The 18,516-nt window shown below is 36.4% G+C and overlaps 1 protein-coding gene across 3 annotated transcripts in view; it reads left to right on the plus strand.

Annotated features, from left to right (window-relative positions):
- The window catches only part of LOC110116757 (5'-methylthioadenosine/S-adenosylhomocysteine nucleosidase 2), a 54,222-nt gene that overhangs the window by 13,870 nt on the left and 21,836 nt on the right, over positions 1-18,516 (plus strand). For all 3 annotated transcript variants that reach the window (XR_002305463.2, XM_020850456.2, XM_020850455.2), the window contains exon 4: positions 8,206-8,312. Coding sequence is in view for 2 of the 3 variants with exons in the window: in XM_020850456.2 (XP_020706115.1) it covers positions 8,206-8,312 (107 nt within the window). In the remaining variant the exon portion in view is untranslated. The remainder of the gene's footprint in view (positions 1-8,205; positions 8,313-18,516) is intronic.

Raw genomic sequence — 18,516 nt, forward strand, 5'->3', positions numbered from 1 at the left:
CGATTAATATAGACTTGAACTTAAATCAAATGCGATGGATTGGACTTGAACTTAATTTGGACCACTTGGAACATAAATGAAAATAATGAACCGGGCTTGCGTGAAGGCATAAAAGGAATCTACAATTCATCAAGTAATGAATAATGAATCACAAATGGGCAAATATTTAGCTTGTGCTGAACAAGGAGCCTCAAATGCAGCCTACTTACATGTTATAATGCAAAATCTTTAATGAATATTATGATAGATTCATAAAAGTTATGTCAAGTTAAATGCATATCGCCAATTAGCAATAATGCTAGTGTTATCACTCATATTATAAACCAACTGATGATGTGATGAGAGAGCTCTATTACACATATAATTATTTAGAGGTGGGAATAAGAGATCCAACCAATACATACATGAAGAATGCAACATATCCATAAGCTAAGGAAAAAGGCTATCATGAAAGATATTATGCCTACTATCAACAACAGTCGATCGATAGACATGCACACTAATTCAATACCACTCGCTCACAAATGTAATGAAAGATTAGGGAATTGATTGATTTGAGATAATTACAATGTACAAGTGAGCATTAATGAACTACTGATGAAGAACTCATGACACAATTTGCTTGCAAGAAACAATAAGAGGCAAGATGATGGCAGTGAATATTCTAAAAGAGGACATAAAAGCTAGTGCACAGTCAATGCTACTTGACTATGAAACAAATGCACTGAACCTCCGCGAGCTGTATTGATCAAATATGCAACGAACATATTACTTGATTACATAAGATGTCCATGGGTAGAACATGAAGAGCACATAATGAATGCATCAACATCTACATCATTGACGACAATTCAACTTTGAACAATTTACTACAAGCGAAAGCGGTCAATGCATACTAAATATGATGATCCAACGCATACATTATGCATGCAATACATTGTCTGCAAGTCAAGGCAATAAATCATAATGAATGTAGATACTTGCAAGCAACGACAAAAGATTGGGAGAACATACTGAGTATATTGATCCTTTGCAAGTAGGGACAAACAATAAGCAGTAAATGTCAGGGTGCTTTTATTGTCAACAACATTAAAACACAAACAAGTACATTCAATTCCGTAAGCAACAAAAGAAATCCAAAGCATACACGACGATGTCATTCACAACAAATACTAGAAGATGCTATGCCAGATGTGAAGGTCATATGTGAACACAGAAGCACACATAATGCATCATTTGCGAGAAAAGGCAGCACAACTGCAATACATACAAAATTTCTATAAGCTATCATAGCAAGAGGCAAAGAGTGTTGCAGCACCCTTGCAATCCATAATCAATCAATGGTTGGGAAATACACCGATCCGTTATAATGACATGAATCAAGTGTGAGCTCCCACGAGCTGCTGTAGAAGACCCGTTGTATACCCGTACACCCAACATGTTGTCCACAAGCAAAGTGCAAAGTGACTACATCAAATGCAAATGCAAATAAGTTGTTGTAGGAAGCTCGTTGTGCATATAACAGAATATTTGTTAGTGAATACAAAAGAATTGCAATAAATGCATGCGTCTACGAATAATAACAAGAGATTCATTAGTGCACAACAATCTACATGCATAAAGCAGATAAGTAGTGTAGAACATTCTACCTGTATGAAGCAATGTGCAATCTGTAATACGATGCCACACCACCAGATTTACAACATTCATACAAGCAGACATAAGGCGTGTATAAGCTCCCAAATGGAATGCTTCGCACACTCAAACGATAGTTACCCGAGCAACTAAAATTTTTCAAAAATGCCCCTCACACATGCACTACAATATGTATACACAAAAACATAAAGAAATGTATATACGATCATACACTTGTAAGAGCCTCGACGAGCGTGTTACGGGTATACACGTGATTTCTAGGAATACCGCGCAGGTAAAAAAAAAGAAGTTCAAGTCCCATCCTTCTCCTTGATAGGACATGAGTCGACAAGACTTGAATCAATGAACAAATATACGGTCGCAGTATCGACTGAGATATTGAGTTTTATACGTTCATATTAGACCTTCAAGGCCTATAATCATGAAATTTCACCGACAAACACATAAAACCTACTATGAACTCGATCATCTATCAACAATTCGACAGAGGCCTAAAATCATGAAAATTCACCGACAAAGGCATAAAACTTGCTATGAACCCTATCCTCTATCAACAATTCGATAGAGTCAACAAGATTTAACAGATAATGATAAAAATACCCCCAAATACCTATATGGGCCCCTGCGAGCGTGATGTATTCACACACATGACGTCTGAGGATGCTGCGTGAGTCAATAATTCAACTTAAGTTCGAGCCTGATCCTATAAATACGCGATCACGATGTCGACCGAGATATTTGTCTCTATACGTTCATATTAGGCCTTTAAGGCCTATAAACAAAGAAAATTCATTAACAAAGGCATAAAGCCTACAATGAACCCAATCCTCTGTCGACTGGTAGATAGAGTCGACAAGGTTCAACCCATAAATGAAATTCCCTATAAATACCCTAATGATGGTCACATTAACATAGATTTCAATCGAAGGGGTTTACAAACACTTAAAATGGGTTTATAGGGAATACGACCATCACTAGGGGATAACCCAAATGCTCACAAAATTCAAAACTAAAAAAATATCGAAACATGAAATATTTAAAATTGAAATCAATCATCAAATGCTTAAAACAAAATTCATCCATCCTTCGCAACAATTTATCAAGGTGAACATATTCAAATATCACGTCAGCTCACAAAGAGCTAATGTTTGGTTGAGAATATCACTAGGATTCATTCTCAAATAGTCTCTTGTCAGTAAGGACATGACATGTCTCCTCCAACTGGCAATTTTACCGTCAAATGGTGCTGCAGGTATGATCGGGGCCCTTTGAACCGGGTGGTTTGCTGCCAAATGACACCACCAAATTACGTTCATGAATAGAGCTTGTATGCTCTCGAATGATATTAAATCCCTTGGATATGAATCAATATGATATAATCGATAGGACACTAAGCCCTATGTCAGCTAAGGTGGATTTAAATTTGTCTCCTTAGACAAATACTCACCCCATGTCTATAAGATTCTCTTGGACGACACAAATCATGGCTGCCAACAAGGATCCTTTTGTCAGGTTGGGTCAACTACCTCCTCTGACAAAGTAGATCAGGGACCATGATGGCCCGGGACAACGGAACCATAGGATCTAGATCAGAATCATCATTACTTCCCCCACCACCCTCTTTAAGTACGAGGTGGTAAATTTCTAATTTTAAATATCAAATTTCCAAACCCTAAACCCATACTGCTAATATATTCACAGATACACGTATCTCTATGTATCTGATCAACGACTAACCTTAATCAAGGTGATGGAGAGAGCAACATCAGGATAAATTTAGAGGGATACCTAGTTCCAAATTAAATGGAAGGAAATTACATAGGTGTTCAGAGATTAGTTTTTGCCTCTTTCTGCGATGAGGCAAATGCATGATAAATTCTTGAAGTTGGTGCAAGGAGATAGATCAGTAATGCAATATGAAGTTGAATTGACTATTTTATGAAGATATGCTCCTTAGTTAGGCTTCGTTTGGTTATCCCATACCTTTTGTAAAAGGTGGTTTTAGAAATATTGGTTGAGGAAATGGAGTTTTGTCATGGAGAAGCCAATATCAAAAAGCTTCTTAAAACAATAAAAAAATGAAGTTTCATAAAAAGCCCTTTTAGAGAAGCGTCACATACAAACAATGACAAAAAATAATTACACCATTTCGAAACTGAAAAGGCAAAAAAAAGCTGAATTAAACGAGGCCTTAATATATACTACAAAAAAATGCCATAGATTTTTATCTAGATTGAATGATGCCATCAGATAGCCTCTTGTTTCTCTAGTGGTGGAGAGAACTAGGAGAATTGAGATGGATATTCAAACCACCCAGAGGAGGCTTAAAATTAATAAAATTAAAAATATAGAAGGTATATGAGCTTTTATAAAATTCTCAAGCTAGATCATTCTCACAATCTGGAAAGTCTTATTGGAAGAAAGTAAAATCTAGTAGTAGTATTAGTCAAATGAGCCTAAATAACTTTAACAAATATGGAAAACAACATAAGGATGAATGTCTATATGGAACCAATACCTACTTCTAGTGTCATCAACCTGGGCATATAACTAAGAGTTGTCCTACTCTTGGACAAAGACCATTTGGAGAAACAATGATAAATTTTGGATCATCTTAGAGAAATTTTGGCAGACAATGGATGATAGAATCAGCTACATTAACTCCATGGCCAAATCAAAGTCGACTTAACACTCAGCCTAGAGTGTATGCTTTATTTCAGCATGATGCTAAGGATACACCTGAAATAATTACATGTATGTTTTTCATTTAATTTATGAGAAATTTTATTTATTTGTTATGAGTAGTCAAATAATGTAGGAATAATTAAATAAATAAAAAATATTTATTAATTACTATAAAATTCTTATAGGTATGATAACAATTCACATAGGCCTGCATAAATACTCTTTGATACGAGAGCCTTACATTCCTTCATTTCAGAGGAATTTATAAAAACAGTTGGATTGAAAAATTTCAAAGCATCCACAGTTTTAGAAGTTTTGATGCCAAATGAGTTTAAAATGAATGTTAGCAATTTATATCAGATTGATTTCAAAATAAATAATATGAGATTTGAGGCAATTTTGAATAAGTTTCCATTGAAAGAATTTGATTTGATCATGCAAATGGATTGGCTATCAAATCATTTTGTTGTTGTCATAGAATGCAATAAGAAGATTGTTAAATTTAAACTTTCGGTTGAAAAAGAGTGTAAATTTTATGGAGATGGAGGGCTTACTTCAATGATGATAACTTACTTGAAAGCTTGCAAATTACTGAGGGATATTAGAGTTTTCTTGCTCAGTTAAGAGTTTGAGAATGTGTATTGATTACCGAGAATTAAATAAGCTTACTGTTAAACATAAGTACCTATTGCCTAGAATTGATAATTTATTTGATCAGCTTGAGGGAGCTCCAGTTTTCTTTAAAATTGATCTGCATTGTGGATATCATTAGTTGTGCATTAAAGAAGAAGATATTGCTAAAATTGTTTTCAGAACAAGATGTCATTAATGTATGATTTGTTTGCTTGTAATTTCATTAGCATGCCATTTTTAGGGTTAGTTGTGGGCTATGTTGCACCAATACGGATACGGCAACACGGATACGACACGATACGGATACGAGACACGTCAATTCTTAAAAATACAGGATATGGGTACGGCGCGGATACGACATCATAGTTTATAAATCATACATAAAAATTAAGAAAGCAATCAAAGCATAATATTTGAAATTACAAAAAAAAATAACAACAACATCATTTGTAGCCTTGTAGCTTATAATATCAAAATATAAGTAAGCATTAAATGTCTAGTACAACAAAAGCATAAACATAAATTGTCTAGCACATAACGTTTCAACTGTTCAATAGAAGGAATGATATGATTAGCTTCTTTAGTGGTTTGTCTTTGAACTTCTATATCATCTTCAATAAATATCATAGCTTTTAATTTAGGCTTATCAAGTGAAAGATTAGTAATTTCTAATATTCTCATATTATCAAGAGACTCAAATTCACTCGGAAATGAGAGAACTTTGCTCGCAGCCGCGGAAGTAAATACGACGAATCTTTTTTTTTTTTTGGATTTATTTTTGTTTTTCAACGGACACGTGTATCGGATACGCGTGTCCTTTTGAAATTAAATAGTATTTTAATTGGATACGTCTTTGGCGTATCTGACACATATCGGTGGAGTATCGGAGGCGTATCCGTGTATCGGTGTATCGAATACAGCACGCCTTCATAAATAGGTGTATCGGTGCAACATAGGTTGTGGGCCATTGTTAGAATTTTTTGGTATGCTTCTTAATTTGGTTTTACATTCATTACTTGCCTCATAACAATTATTCATTTGCATTATTTGCATTGATTACGTAATGATATTTACAAAACTCAGCTACAATTATGATAATTATAAATTTTATGCTAATGTGAAGACGATGCATGTGGTGATAAGGTAATGGTGTATTTAAAATAATAAAGATTAATGTTATGAACCTTTATGAAATTGAATGCAAAGAAAGATTAATGTTATGAACCCTTATGAAATTGAATGCAAAGAAAAGATTATCATGTAAAATTTTGCAATGAATTGGAACTTATGCCTGCAATTTAAAATTCCAAGAAATTATGGTATACATTCAAATTTGAATGTGTTTTATTTGATCTTTTTTTACTGGCATACTTCCACTTCATTGGATTTTACTCCATTTTATCTCTTCCTTGTGAGTTCACAACCAGTCTACGGATTAAAAAAAAAGAGTCTTCTACGGATAGTTTTATGTAGCTTGTCCTCAAAGTTGTGCTTGATGATGAGTTTTTGTCCGCTATTGTTGAGCGATTCCAATGATAGATAGTTCAGTAGTGTGAGATTACTTTGACAGGAAGCACATGATTTTTTTGAACGAGCAATAACGATGTTTGGACTTATCCTTGTCTTGATTAATTGAGGCGTTGTTTCTATTACCTGATACTTGCAAGCATGGTTGAGTCATCCCATTTCATGCAGATTTGGTTTGATGATGGTGTGATTGATTTTCAAAATTAGCTGGAAATAATTAGAAATTCCTTGCCTTAGCTTCTTTCTTTTTTCTTCTTTTTCCTTTCTTCTTCTTCCTCTTTTTTGCTCTCTATTTTTTTTCTCTTCCAGTAATTATAGCTGCCTCCTCTATTCAGTTGTTGCTACAGTAGCTAAACTCCCCCTCCCACTCTAAGCTCTCGATTAGTGCAGGGAGTATGATAACTCTTTCTCAAGGAAGTTCACATACTTATTAGTTTTAATAGTTCCCTGAAAGTCCATCACCCAAGCCACTCATCGCCTTGGAAGAATCGGGAGAAATGGTGAAGCGGCCCTATGCTGCAATAGAATAGTTTTAGCTACAGTGGATATAATAAAAACTTTTGGAAAATTTTAATTAGCTTAGGTAATTATTTAATCTAATATTGGTATGTTATTTATGTATCTGTATATCAAAATGAAATCTATAATTTAATAAATATGATTTTGACGAATTTCGTGAAAAGTAGGATATAATTTTTAGGATAAATATTTATCTTACCTATTTGAGAATTCCGATTGGGGTGGTGGAAATAGGATCTTGTCGAAGTTGGAGCGGGGAGATTGGCGACTGTGCTTGCAGTTCTTGATGACAGTGATTCCTCTTGGGACGAACAAGGAATCTGTTGTGCTAGCAAAGATGTTGGTGCTTTTTGGTTGTGCAGGAGACATAGCACAATCAAGAGAGATATAGATAAAGTGGGGATTGAGGTGGAGATTGAACAACGATGTATCTCAGCGAGAGCACCATTGTTATGACACTTTTAATGAGATTGCGATAAACGACGAATTCTAGCTCGCAGACAACTTCGGAAATTTGGTGGGGGAGGGAAAGAGAATAGAACATAGTCTGTGAATGTTTACCTCATTTCGTCTCGTCATGCCCCAATGCCTCCAAATTGGGAATATTCATAGAAATACAAGCTTTGTAAAGAATTATAAGCTTCCTATTATTCATGATACACATTGATTAACTATAAACTACAATAACTCACAAAAGACTACTTACTCAAGTCCTAGTTTAATCATTATATCATTGACCCTAAGATTTTGGTGTACTTGAACTAACTTATTTTTAAAGATTAGAATGTTTCTTTGTAAGTGTGTGGGGATGGGATTCAATTGACTTAATAATGAGAGTACTCTGGATGGAGGAGCCATGCTTTGAGATTATGTGGCCAAGTGCATGGGCCCATCATCAAGAATGGAGAACTTGGATGTTAAAGGTATTGTATGGGTGCATGTGCCCCTCATCAAGAATTGAGAACTTGGATTTTAAAGGTATTGTATGGTTTGTGTTAGATGCCCCAGTTTTTAAGATGCATTGCCATTCTTTTATTTTTTCCTTTCAGTTGATCGTCTTCTTCGTTCTTATAATCATATGAAGCATGCAATTTTTTTAAAGTGCTCTTTATTGATGCCATGTTGTACCTCCCTTTTACTGCTACTTAATTTTTTATTGACCCTGTTCTTTATATTTCATTTCAGGAGTTGATAGCGTAGGTACAGTTTCAGCATCTTTGGTGACTTATGCTTCTATCCAGGCATTGAAACCAGATCTTGTCATCAATGCAGGCACTGCTGGAGGCTTCAAAGTATGCTTTTTTCCAAATCCTAGGAATATTTCCCCCATTACATTGTTTTAACAAATTCAATTAATTCCCCTGCTAATGTGAGGCACTATTTATCAACATCATCATTAATTTATTCCCAATTATTTGGGGTTTGCAACCTCCCTCTTTTTAACCATGTGAAAATGTTCTGTTAATTTCACCCTTGATCCTGCTAATCTTCACAGACTTCTGTTCTATCTGTTATTCATATTATTCTATTGAACTATTAACTTATATGGGTGTGATGGAGGGATGGAAGTTGGTTGGGAGGGCGAGATCAGATCTAGGGTTGAGCCACTATTCTTCAGTAGTCAATAATCAAAGTTTTACATAGAAGCGTTGACACAACCGTTTATGTCAAATAGGTTTGCCGATATAATTACTAATTCACCAAAACAAATAACGTCCATTTCCTAATGACTACATAACCGTGAATAAATAAATGACACTCATGGCCTAGCACATGACGATAAATAATCATGTTGGAATAATTGATACTGATTGTGCTACTGTTGGGGATAATTTTGCATTATTCCCTCGAGCTTCATAGGCCTATGTACGCTTCAAGTGTGGCAGATTAGAAGACACTACGGTTGCAATACCTCACAACATTGATCATGCCTGCTTTTTTAAGCGTGATAAGAAGGTTTAAATTCCCACGAATATGCCCCCTATGCGAGATAGGCATCAAGTGGACGCCAAAATTTGAATTGAACGCAGTTTTATAGCAGAACATAAGAGAACTTTCAAATATGAATGCATTATTGAAATGAATTAAACTAAAAAAAAAATTGCTGAGTAATAAAAATAAGATTAAAACTGCAAGAGATGGGACATGATTGAACATTAAATTGATTGCACTGAATTTATAGGGGATTTGTAATGAACCTTGCAGCTTGTTAACAAACATGAATAGAATTTCCCTACCACTCTCATAATTATCTTGAACACCCACAACCAAATGAAAATTCAAATTAACTTGGATGGGATGAAGTAAGCCAAGCTACACCCCTCCTATTTAAAGGAGAAAATTTGATTCATCACAAGTCTGCCTCGCTTAAATATTAAGACAAAAAGACAAAAATCTCATTTTATGACATACCCAAAACATTTTAACTTTTCTTCATTGTCGCTGGATCCGTAATATGTACACTCATACATATAAAATGCATAAGAGAATATTTTAAAATTCAAAATGAAATTTTGTGCGCATTTTAATAATTTTTTTTACACAAATAGTAAAAAATTAGAATATTTTAAAATCTTTCACACATCAAAACACAACTGTCAAATTTAAATGTGATGTATTAAAATGCATCAAACCTTGAGAATTGTGCAACTATCTTGAGAAGCATGTTGTTGACTCGAGAAGCGTGCCACTTCCTTGAGAATTATATAGCTGCCTAAGAAAAGTGCACCTAATTTGAGAAGCATGCTATCATTCCAAGAGCACACAAATGTATTATGTGAAGGCATTAAAGAGTGTATAACTGCATATTATATATGCCCTGAAAGCTTGTAAATGCATTAGAAATTTTAAAGCACATTCAAAAGTGCGCGAGTACAGTGCAAATGCATTGTTTAGGCACATTGAAAAGCATGCAGGTACATTAACATGCATGGAGTATACTGTGCAAATGCATAAAAAGAGTGTAAGTGCATTCTGTAAATGAAATGTTGAATGCACCAAAAATACATAAAAAATTGTGCACAATATATCAAATTGTCGAAATTAGTTTTGCTCTAATGTGTTATGACAAATTTGTTGGATGTTAAAGTATAAAGATTGAGAATGATGATTGGGCTAAAACAAAAGTGAACTCAACTTTGCCTTGCTCCGAGAATCACCCATCCCTTTGAAAATAGAAAATATTTTTCAAAATTCACAAACTATTTTTCAAGCGCAAATTTAAAGCCTCATTTTTATGCGGTGTTCTCAAGCTGGTTGCCTTGCCTATAGGGCAAGGTTTCAAGTCTCACTTTTCAAGTATGATCCTCTTCCTTGCAAGAATTAAAGTTGACAAGACTTGAAATATTGTATCAGTTGTATATGACAAATCTAAAATGACAATATATATATATATATAAGTTGAGGTGCAAGCCTCATAAAAAAAACTCGAGGCGTAAGCATCGAGGCGTTTTTTACTGGAATTGCGCAAAGGCAGGCCTCAAGGCGAGCCTCATATTGCGCAATTTTAAACCATGATATATATATATTGCATTAGACCTTCAATATTTCTTATGAAGGAAATTCACTTTAAAATGTCAACTCTCAAATTCACCCCACCTATATGGTAACCCATAAAGTTAAATTGGGGATCCTCTATTAGGAAGTGTGGATAATATTCAAAGCAACAAAAAATAGAAGTGTTAAAAGCTTTGATGATGGCTACTTTAACAAAAAATCTTAACTATAACCTAGTATCCTAGACTTCCTATTATGATATTGAGGCAAGCCCGGTACCCCTTGTTGTGTTATTGACTGTCAAAGTCGCCCCACTTATATGGCAACCCATAAAGTTAAATTGGGGATCCTCTACTAGCAAGTGTGGATAATATTCAACGCAACAAAATATAAGTGTTAAAAGCTTTGATGATGGTTACATTAACAAAAAGTCTTAACTAGAACCTAGTGTCCTAGACCTCCTATTCTGATATTGAGGCAAGTCCAATACCCTTGATTGTATTATTGATTCTATTTTAAACAAACATCCATCTTAGCTCGACAAGATTTCTTGCACGAAACAACCTATGGTTGCCGATAAGGGTCATTCAATTAGGTTGAGTTGACTATTTACTTTGACTAAGTAGATCATGGATCATGACAACTCGAGAGGATGAAATTATGAGATTTGATCAGGTATGTGATCGTATCCATTCCCCCCACCAACAATCAACTTTAAGTTCATGATTATTAATTTCAATTCTAAATTAAATTACCGGTACTATATGCTAAACATTTAGTTTTTAACAGTTAGCCATAATTGAAAGCTATCTCTTGTCACGCGGAAGTTTAGTTAACCTTAGGAGCTTATGCATATGGGTAGATATTATAAAATTCTAACGAAATGAGAGCGAAATTTCGCTTGATAGTGTCTTCTTTACAACCTAATATGCCTTCTAAAAATTTGACATGAAACACCAAAGCTCTCTTAGTAAAGTCGGAGTGCAAATTTTTAGAGCTCACACAAGGATCAATAGGAAAATATATAAAATGATAAATTTCAGAAGTAATTCTTTTTCTAAAGGTTGGCTTATTAGTGCTAATAGTCCAATCAAGGCTTATGTTTAATGTCGTAGGCATGCTAATTAGATAGGTTTTTTTTTTGCTTTATTTATTAATTTATAGTTAGGGTTTGTTTGGTTTGTTTTATTTTTTATTTATTAGGACTTATTTTTTCCTTTTTTTTTGTGAAATGTATTAAGGATGAAGATTAAAAAATACTTTTCCTAAAAGATGATATTCAATAAAGGTGGATGAGATATTTTGCTAAACTTTTTAATGAAAAATGTGAAAATATGATTAACTTTACTGACTTTAGTACCATAAATGAAAATAAAGATTTTTGTTTTTATCGGCGTATTAGTAAAACCGAAGTTAGAGAGGTTTTAAAGAAAATGAAGTGTGGAAAAGCTGTTGGACCTGATGATATTCCAATGGAGATGTGGAAATGTTTAGGAGATGAAGGAATTTCTTGGCTTACTAAACTTTTTAATGTGTTGTCATGAAATTTAGTAAGCCAAGAAATTCCTTCATCTCCTAATCATTTCCACACTTCTATTGGAATATCATCAGGTTTAATAGCTTTTCCACACTTCATTTTCTTTAAATCCTAATTAACTTCGATTTTGCTAATATGTCGATAAAAACAAAAAATTTTATTTTTATTTATGGTGCTAAGGTCATTAAAGTCAATCGCATTTTCAAAATCTTCATTGAAAAGTTTAACAAAATATCTCATCTTCTAATAAAAGTAATTTTTTATCTTCATCCTTAATACACTTCATTTGAACTAAATCCTTACTACTCTGATAGGAAATACTTGAAGATCTCAAGTAGAGCTTAGCAATCTTGGCAAAAATAGCGAGAAAAATCCACAACTCCAATGGAAAAAAAAGTTTTTATATTGCAATAAACAAATATAATGGAAGTAAAAATGCCAAGATATAGTCGATCCTCAATTTGAGAGGAGGATCTTTCTATCCCAATCCCTAAACACTGCTAGAGCCCAAGATACCAAACTCTAAGACAGAAAACAACCATAATAATTATGCATAACTCTAATCCTATTATTTTTCTCCTACTTAAAGCATATACCAATCCCCTAACCCTAGCCGCCCGCCCTCCTTAATTTCACTTCCTAGTGGATCCCACCCATAGCTAGCTTGGTGGCAAACTCAAGAGGGAGGACTAGCTTTGGTCTGCCTCTTGTAAAACTGAATCGGCCACTTGCCAAGGGCCGGTTGGACCGGTCCCTAACCATGCCCCCCTCTCAAAGAGTCACCTTGTCCTCAAAATGAAATGAGGAAAATTGATGCTTCACCCTCTCATCATGCTCCCATATGGCATCGTAGTCCGGTAGGCTCTTTCGTTTGATCAGGACTTGCATGATTCTCTCATCACCCTAACAAATCCTTATCAGCTCTAATGAGTCTAATAGCACCTCTAAGTTCTCAGTCAGCGTCACTGGTAACTCAAAACTCTCTATGTGATCTCTAGTTGCCCTCCTTAGTTGTGATACATGGAAAACAGGATGTATGGTCATTGTTGATGGTAGTTTCAGTCGATTTGCCACCGCTCCAATCCTCTCTAATACTTCAATTGACCCAAAATATCTTGGGGCCAGCTTCTCATTCATCCTGTTGGTGATGGTCTTCTGCCTGTAAGGTTGGAGCTTTAAGAACACCCTCTCCCCTACCTCAAATCGAATGTCCTTCCTATGCCCATCTGTCAGTCTCTTTATAATTTGTTGAGCCCTCAATAGAAGTCTCTTCAGTTCCCACACCCCGTCCCTCTCTAAATATTCCTCTAATGAAGAAATTGGGGTGCTTTTATGCCCAAAGTACACCTAGTGAGGTGGATCCTGCTCGTACAACACTTTGAATAGGGTCATCTAAGAAGCAAAATAATATAAAATGTTGTACCAGTACTCTGCCCAGGCTAACCACTTTGCCCACAGGCTAGGTGTATCTGACACAAAACGTCGTAAGTTTGTATCTATGTTCATATTGACTACCTCTGTTTGCTCATCTGTCTACGGGTGGTAGGCGGTGCTCTTTTTTAGTATTGCCCTCTATAGTCTGAAGAATTCCCTCCAAAAATGACTGAGGAACACCTTATCCTTGTTAGATATTATAGATTGTGGTACTCCGTGCAGTCTGACCACCTCTCTGATGAAACTTGATGTCACTATTACTGCTATTTATGGATGTCGTAGGGGAATGAAATGGGCATACTTGCTCAATATGTCTACTACCACCAAAATCACAGTGAACCCTTCTGATCGGGGTAATCCATCTATGAAATCCATGGATACCTCCTCTCACACCCGACCAAGTAAAACTAATGGCTATAGTAATCCACTTGAAGATATGGTCATGTACTTATTCCTCTGACGTATCTCATATCTGGCTATCATCTCCTCCATATCCTTGTGCATCCTCTTCCAATACAACTCTGAGGTAAGCCTCTTGTATGTCTTTTGCACCCTTGAATGACCCTTAACAATGCTCCCATAGAACTCTTGGAGCAGGTGTGGAATATGGATTGATGTCCTAGGCATCACGAATCTCCCCTAGTATAGAAGCCTCTCACCTTCTAGAAAATACCCTGGGTGGCTACTCCCCTCCTTCAATTAATCAGCTCTAATCATTCCTAACTCCTCATCCCTTGCACTCTTTTTCTTAATGGCCTCCCAATCCAACATCAGTGGTATTCAATGTTTAAAATTGCGTATTCGGGTATTGAGGCGTTTTTCATTCGTGAGGCGAGGCGCAAGCCTCAAGGTGTTTTGAGGCGTAAGCCTCAAAATCAAAAGATTGCGTAAACATGAAATGATAAATTTTTTATATACTAATGAGTGAATAATATAAAACATAAAAAAACATAAGCTATGAAGTGAAATCAAAATATCCCAATAATAAGACAACATGAAATATAATTCAACTCAAAATTCTATCTTTCCCAAATCTCAATATTCTTTTCATTAAAATATAATTACAATCTTCAAAAATAAATATCAATGACATATCACATAAGAACTCATAAGTCATCAGCACTGTCATCACTAAGGGGTTCTTCATTTGAATCATCATTATGGTGAACTGCTCTCCCCCCTTCCTTCTCTCCTAGAGAGTCCAATGTCGGGCATTTACTTCAAGATTTATGTAAGTTTTAATATATATAGCGTGAGACGTAAGCCTCATGCCAGTGAGGCGAAGCAGGACTCAAGGCGGGCCTCAACCAAGTTGAGGCGCAAGCCTCATAAAAAAAACTCGAGGCGTAAGCATCGAGGCGTTTTTTACTGGAATTGCGCAAAGGCGGGCCTCAAGGCGAGCCTCATATTGCGCAATTTTAAACCATGATGGTATTGATACTACTATCGCCTCTAACTCCCCTATACATCTGGACAAGGCATCTGTTGCTTTGTTCTTCATCCCCGGCCTATACTGTATTTCAAAATCATAGCCCAACAACTTTGACAGCCATCTCTGATGCTCCTTTGTCACCATCCTTTGCTCCAACAAATATTTCAGGCCCCGCTTGTCCGTCATGACAACAAAATGTCGGCCTAATAAGTAGGGTCGCCACTTTTGGATGGCTAACAAGATGGCCATCAATTCCCTCTCATAAATTGATTTCAGCTTGGCCCTAGCTGTTAACACCTAGCTGAAATAGGCGATGGGTCGATTGCTCTGCATGAGTACTGTTCCCAATCCATACCCTAAGGCATCTGTTTCTATTATGAAGGCCTGGGTGAAATTTGGTAGGGCCAAGATCCACATAGTGGTCATGACCTTCTTCAAGATCACAAAAGCTGTTGTGGACGCCTCCCCCCATAAGAAATTTAGGGTAGCGGTAGGGCCTAACACTGATAGGTGACACCCCTTCCCTCAAGGTGATAACATGTTCCTGCTCCCTTAGTGGTGGCAATCCATATGATGGATGAAAAATCTCATTGAATTGCTAAATAAATGGTTGTGCTGAAAGGGAATGTCTCCACCCTCTTCTAATATAATCCTCTCCAGCCTATATAACTCCACCAGATAACCTTCCCCCACCTTCTGTATGCTCCTCACCTTAGTTTTAAATGATATCATGGCTTTGGAGAGCCCTGCATAACCCTTGGTCCCTACCCTTCTACCTCCCACCACCAGCTCCATCGTCAATGCCCCCAGTTGATCTTAATGTCCTCCAAGGTCTGCAGCCACTACATCTCCATAATAACATCAGTGCTCCCCAACTCCAATTGGAGGAATCCTCCCTCACCTGTACACTTTTATGGTCAACACCACTCCCCTACATATCCCCTAGCCCGTCTCCACCTTTTATGAACCCATCATCACTCCATAGCACCCTTTATACATCAATGTCACCCCGAATGGTCAACGATCTGGTTGAAGATGAAATTATGGGTAGCCCCACTGTCAATCAACACCCTCATCTCCATGTTTGTATTTCTCCCTTCACCTTCATGGTATGATTCGAAGTGAATCCCAACATTGAGTTCAGGGAGACCTCTTCAACATCTAGATGCAGCTTGCCCTCCACCTCTCTCTCTACTTCACTCTCACCTCCCTCAGTTTCGTCGTCATTACAGATGGTAAGAATCTGAAGAGTTTGGTCCCTACACCTATGTCATGGGGTATACTTCTCATCACATATGAAGCATAGTTCATTTGTCCTCTTCTACTGCATCTCTCTCCCAGTCAGTCTTTTGAAGTTTTGCTTACTTCCTCCTACTAGCTTCTCCTTGAGAGTCTCACAAAAAGTGCCCGTTGTAGGCCCCTTGGTGCTAGAAGGATGGTAGTCATCCTGTAAGATCCACCTTAACTACTGCTCCTGGCTTCCCTTTCTTGGTATATATGATCCTCCACTAGTTGTGCCAGCTCCATAGCCTCTCCCATGTCACGAGGCCTCATGACCATCACTGCTGCCTGGATCTCTGATTTGAGTCCCTTCATAAAATTTCCCTACAGAACAGTCTCTGATAGTCGATCCAATCGACTTGCTAGATACTCAAATCTCTCGTGATACTCTACCACTGAACCTTCCTGCACTAGTGCAAAAAACTACTCATAAAAGTCCCCTCCCCTAACGATCGAAAATATTCTAATAAACATTCCTTGAACTCCCTCCAACTCCATATGGATCTCCTCATATCTCTCCAATGGTATCAAGACAACGCTTTCCCTTTCAAACATAAGCCAGTTTCCGTCAATATTTCCTCCTCCGTCAGTACATTGATGGCAAAAAATCTTTCCACCTTGCATATCCATGCATGTGCATCCTCCTCTTTCAAAGATTGGCATCTTCAGCTTCCGCACATTCGGATCTCCCCCATTCCACCTGATTCCTCCATAATTTCTCATTTCCCAAGTGTTTGGTCCTCCCCAAGTGTCCCGATCTTCCCTTCCCCGCTCATACCCATACCCATTTTCACTTTCTTCTCACTTCCCTTCAAAATCAGTAGCCCTCCTACCATAATACCCCTCCTTTATTTCCCAATCAGTACCCTTTGGTTCATGCCCTCCATTACCACGCCTCTCTCCATACCTCCCAACTCTCTCCTCAATGATTTCCATATCGTTTTCCCTCCTATGAATTTCAGAATTCATATTTCTCCCTACCAACCCCTTGCCTCCGATGTCGTCTTTTGATTTTGATTTTCTAATATATTCTTCACCATCTTGTGGAGATCCAAAACTTGGCCTTCCATGGTTGAAATTCTATCATCTATCATTGCTTTTATTTGATTCATCTTCTCTTCAAGGCTTTCTTTCAACGCTTTCACTTTCTTGGCCGCCATCAATACCTGAATTTTTATAGATTCAAAAATTTGGATCTTGATCCCAAAAAAACAGCAAATATCCCCTCTTCCGGCCAAAAAACAACCGCTGATTTTCACAGGAAAACCCACAAACGGTCCCAAAATCTGCTATGATACCAATTTGATAAGAAATACTTGATGATCTCAAGTAGAACCTAGCAATCTTGACAAAAACAGCGAGAAAAATCCACAACTCCAATGGAAAACAACAAAATAGTAGTTTTTCTATTACGATAACCAAAGATAACGGAAGGAAAAACACCAAGATACAGTCGATCTTCAATTCAAGAGGAGGATCTTTCTCTCCCAATCCCTAGACGCCGATAGAGCCAAAGACACCAAACTCTAAGACGGAAAATGGCCACAATAATCATACATAATCCTAATCCTTTTATTATTCTCCTACTTAAAACATATACCAATCAACTAACCCGAGCAGCCCCCCTCCTTCCTAATTACTCTTCCTAGTGGGCCCCACCCATAGCTTTGACAGCAAACCTAGTCCGCCTCTTATAGAATTGAACCAACCCCTCCAAGAGGGACCGGTCTAACATACTCTTGTCTCTTTGTTTAACTAACTTATACGTATATCTTTCGTCCTCCTTAGTATCTAATCTATTATATAAATCATTAAAAGATAAAATCTTTATATATTTCTCAATTATTAGGATTTTTACAGCTAAACCGATTTTTATAACAAATGTTCTTATTTGTTATCTTTACCTGCACATTATTGCTACTACAATGAACTATTTTTACTATTAGTAGTTGTTTCATTTGATACTCTAAGCACACTTTTTGCAACATTTTTAATATCACTAACTAATTTTTCCTACATAACATTAGCATCCTCATGCACATACAAAATCTTAAGTTCCAGAATCTTACTCTAAAAAATATTTTTTGTTAATATTCTTTAAATGCCCCCATTTAATCCTAGAAGAATAAATTACTTTATTTTTAATATTATGCCCCTTCATCTTAAAGTCTAAAACTAATAAGCGATGTTAGATACATAAACTTTCACTCGGAATAACTTTACAATCTTTGCAATCTAAATAATTTATTTTTCTTATAAGAGAATAATCAATCTGAGTTTTACCACATTCATTCTTAAAATTGATGAGATTCTTATC

This window comes from Dendrobium catenatum, unplaced genomic scaffold (assembly GCF_001605985.2).
Source record: "Dendrobium catenatum unplaced genomic scaffold, ASM160598v2 fragScaff_scaffold_1024, whole genome shotgun sequence".
Taxonomy (NCBI): Eukaryota; Viridiplantae; Streptophyta; class Magnoliopsida; order Asparagales; family Orchidaceae; genus Dendrobium; species Dendrobium catenatum.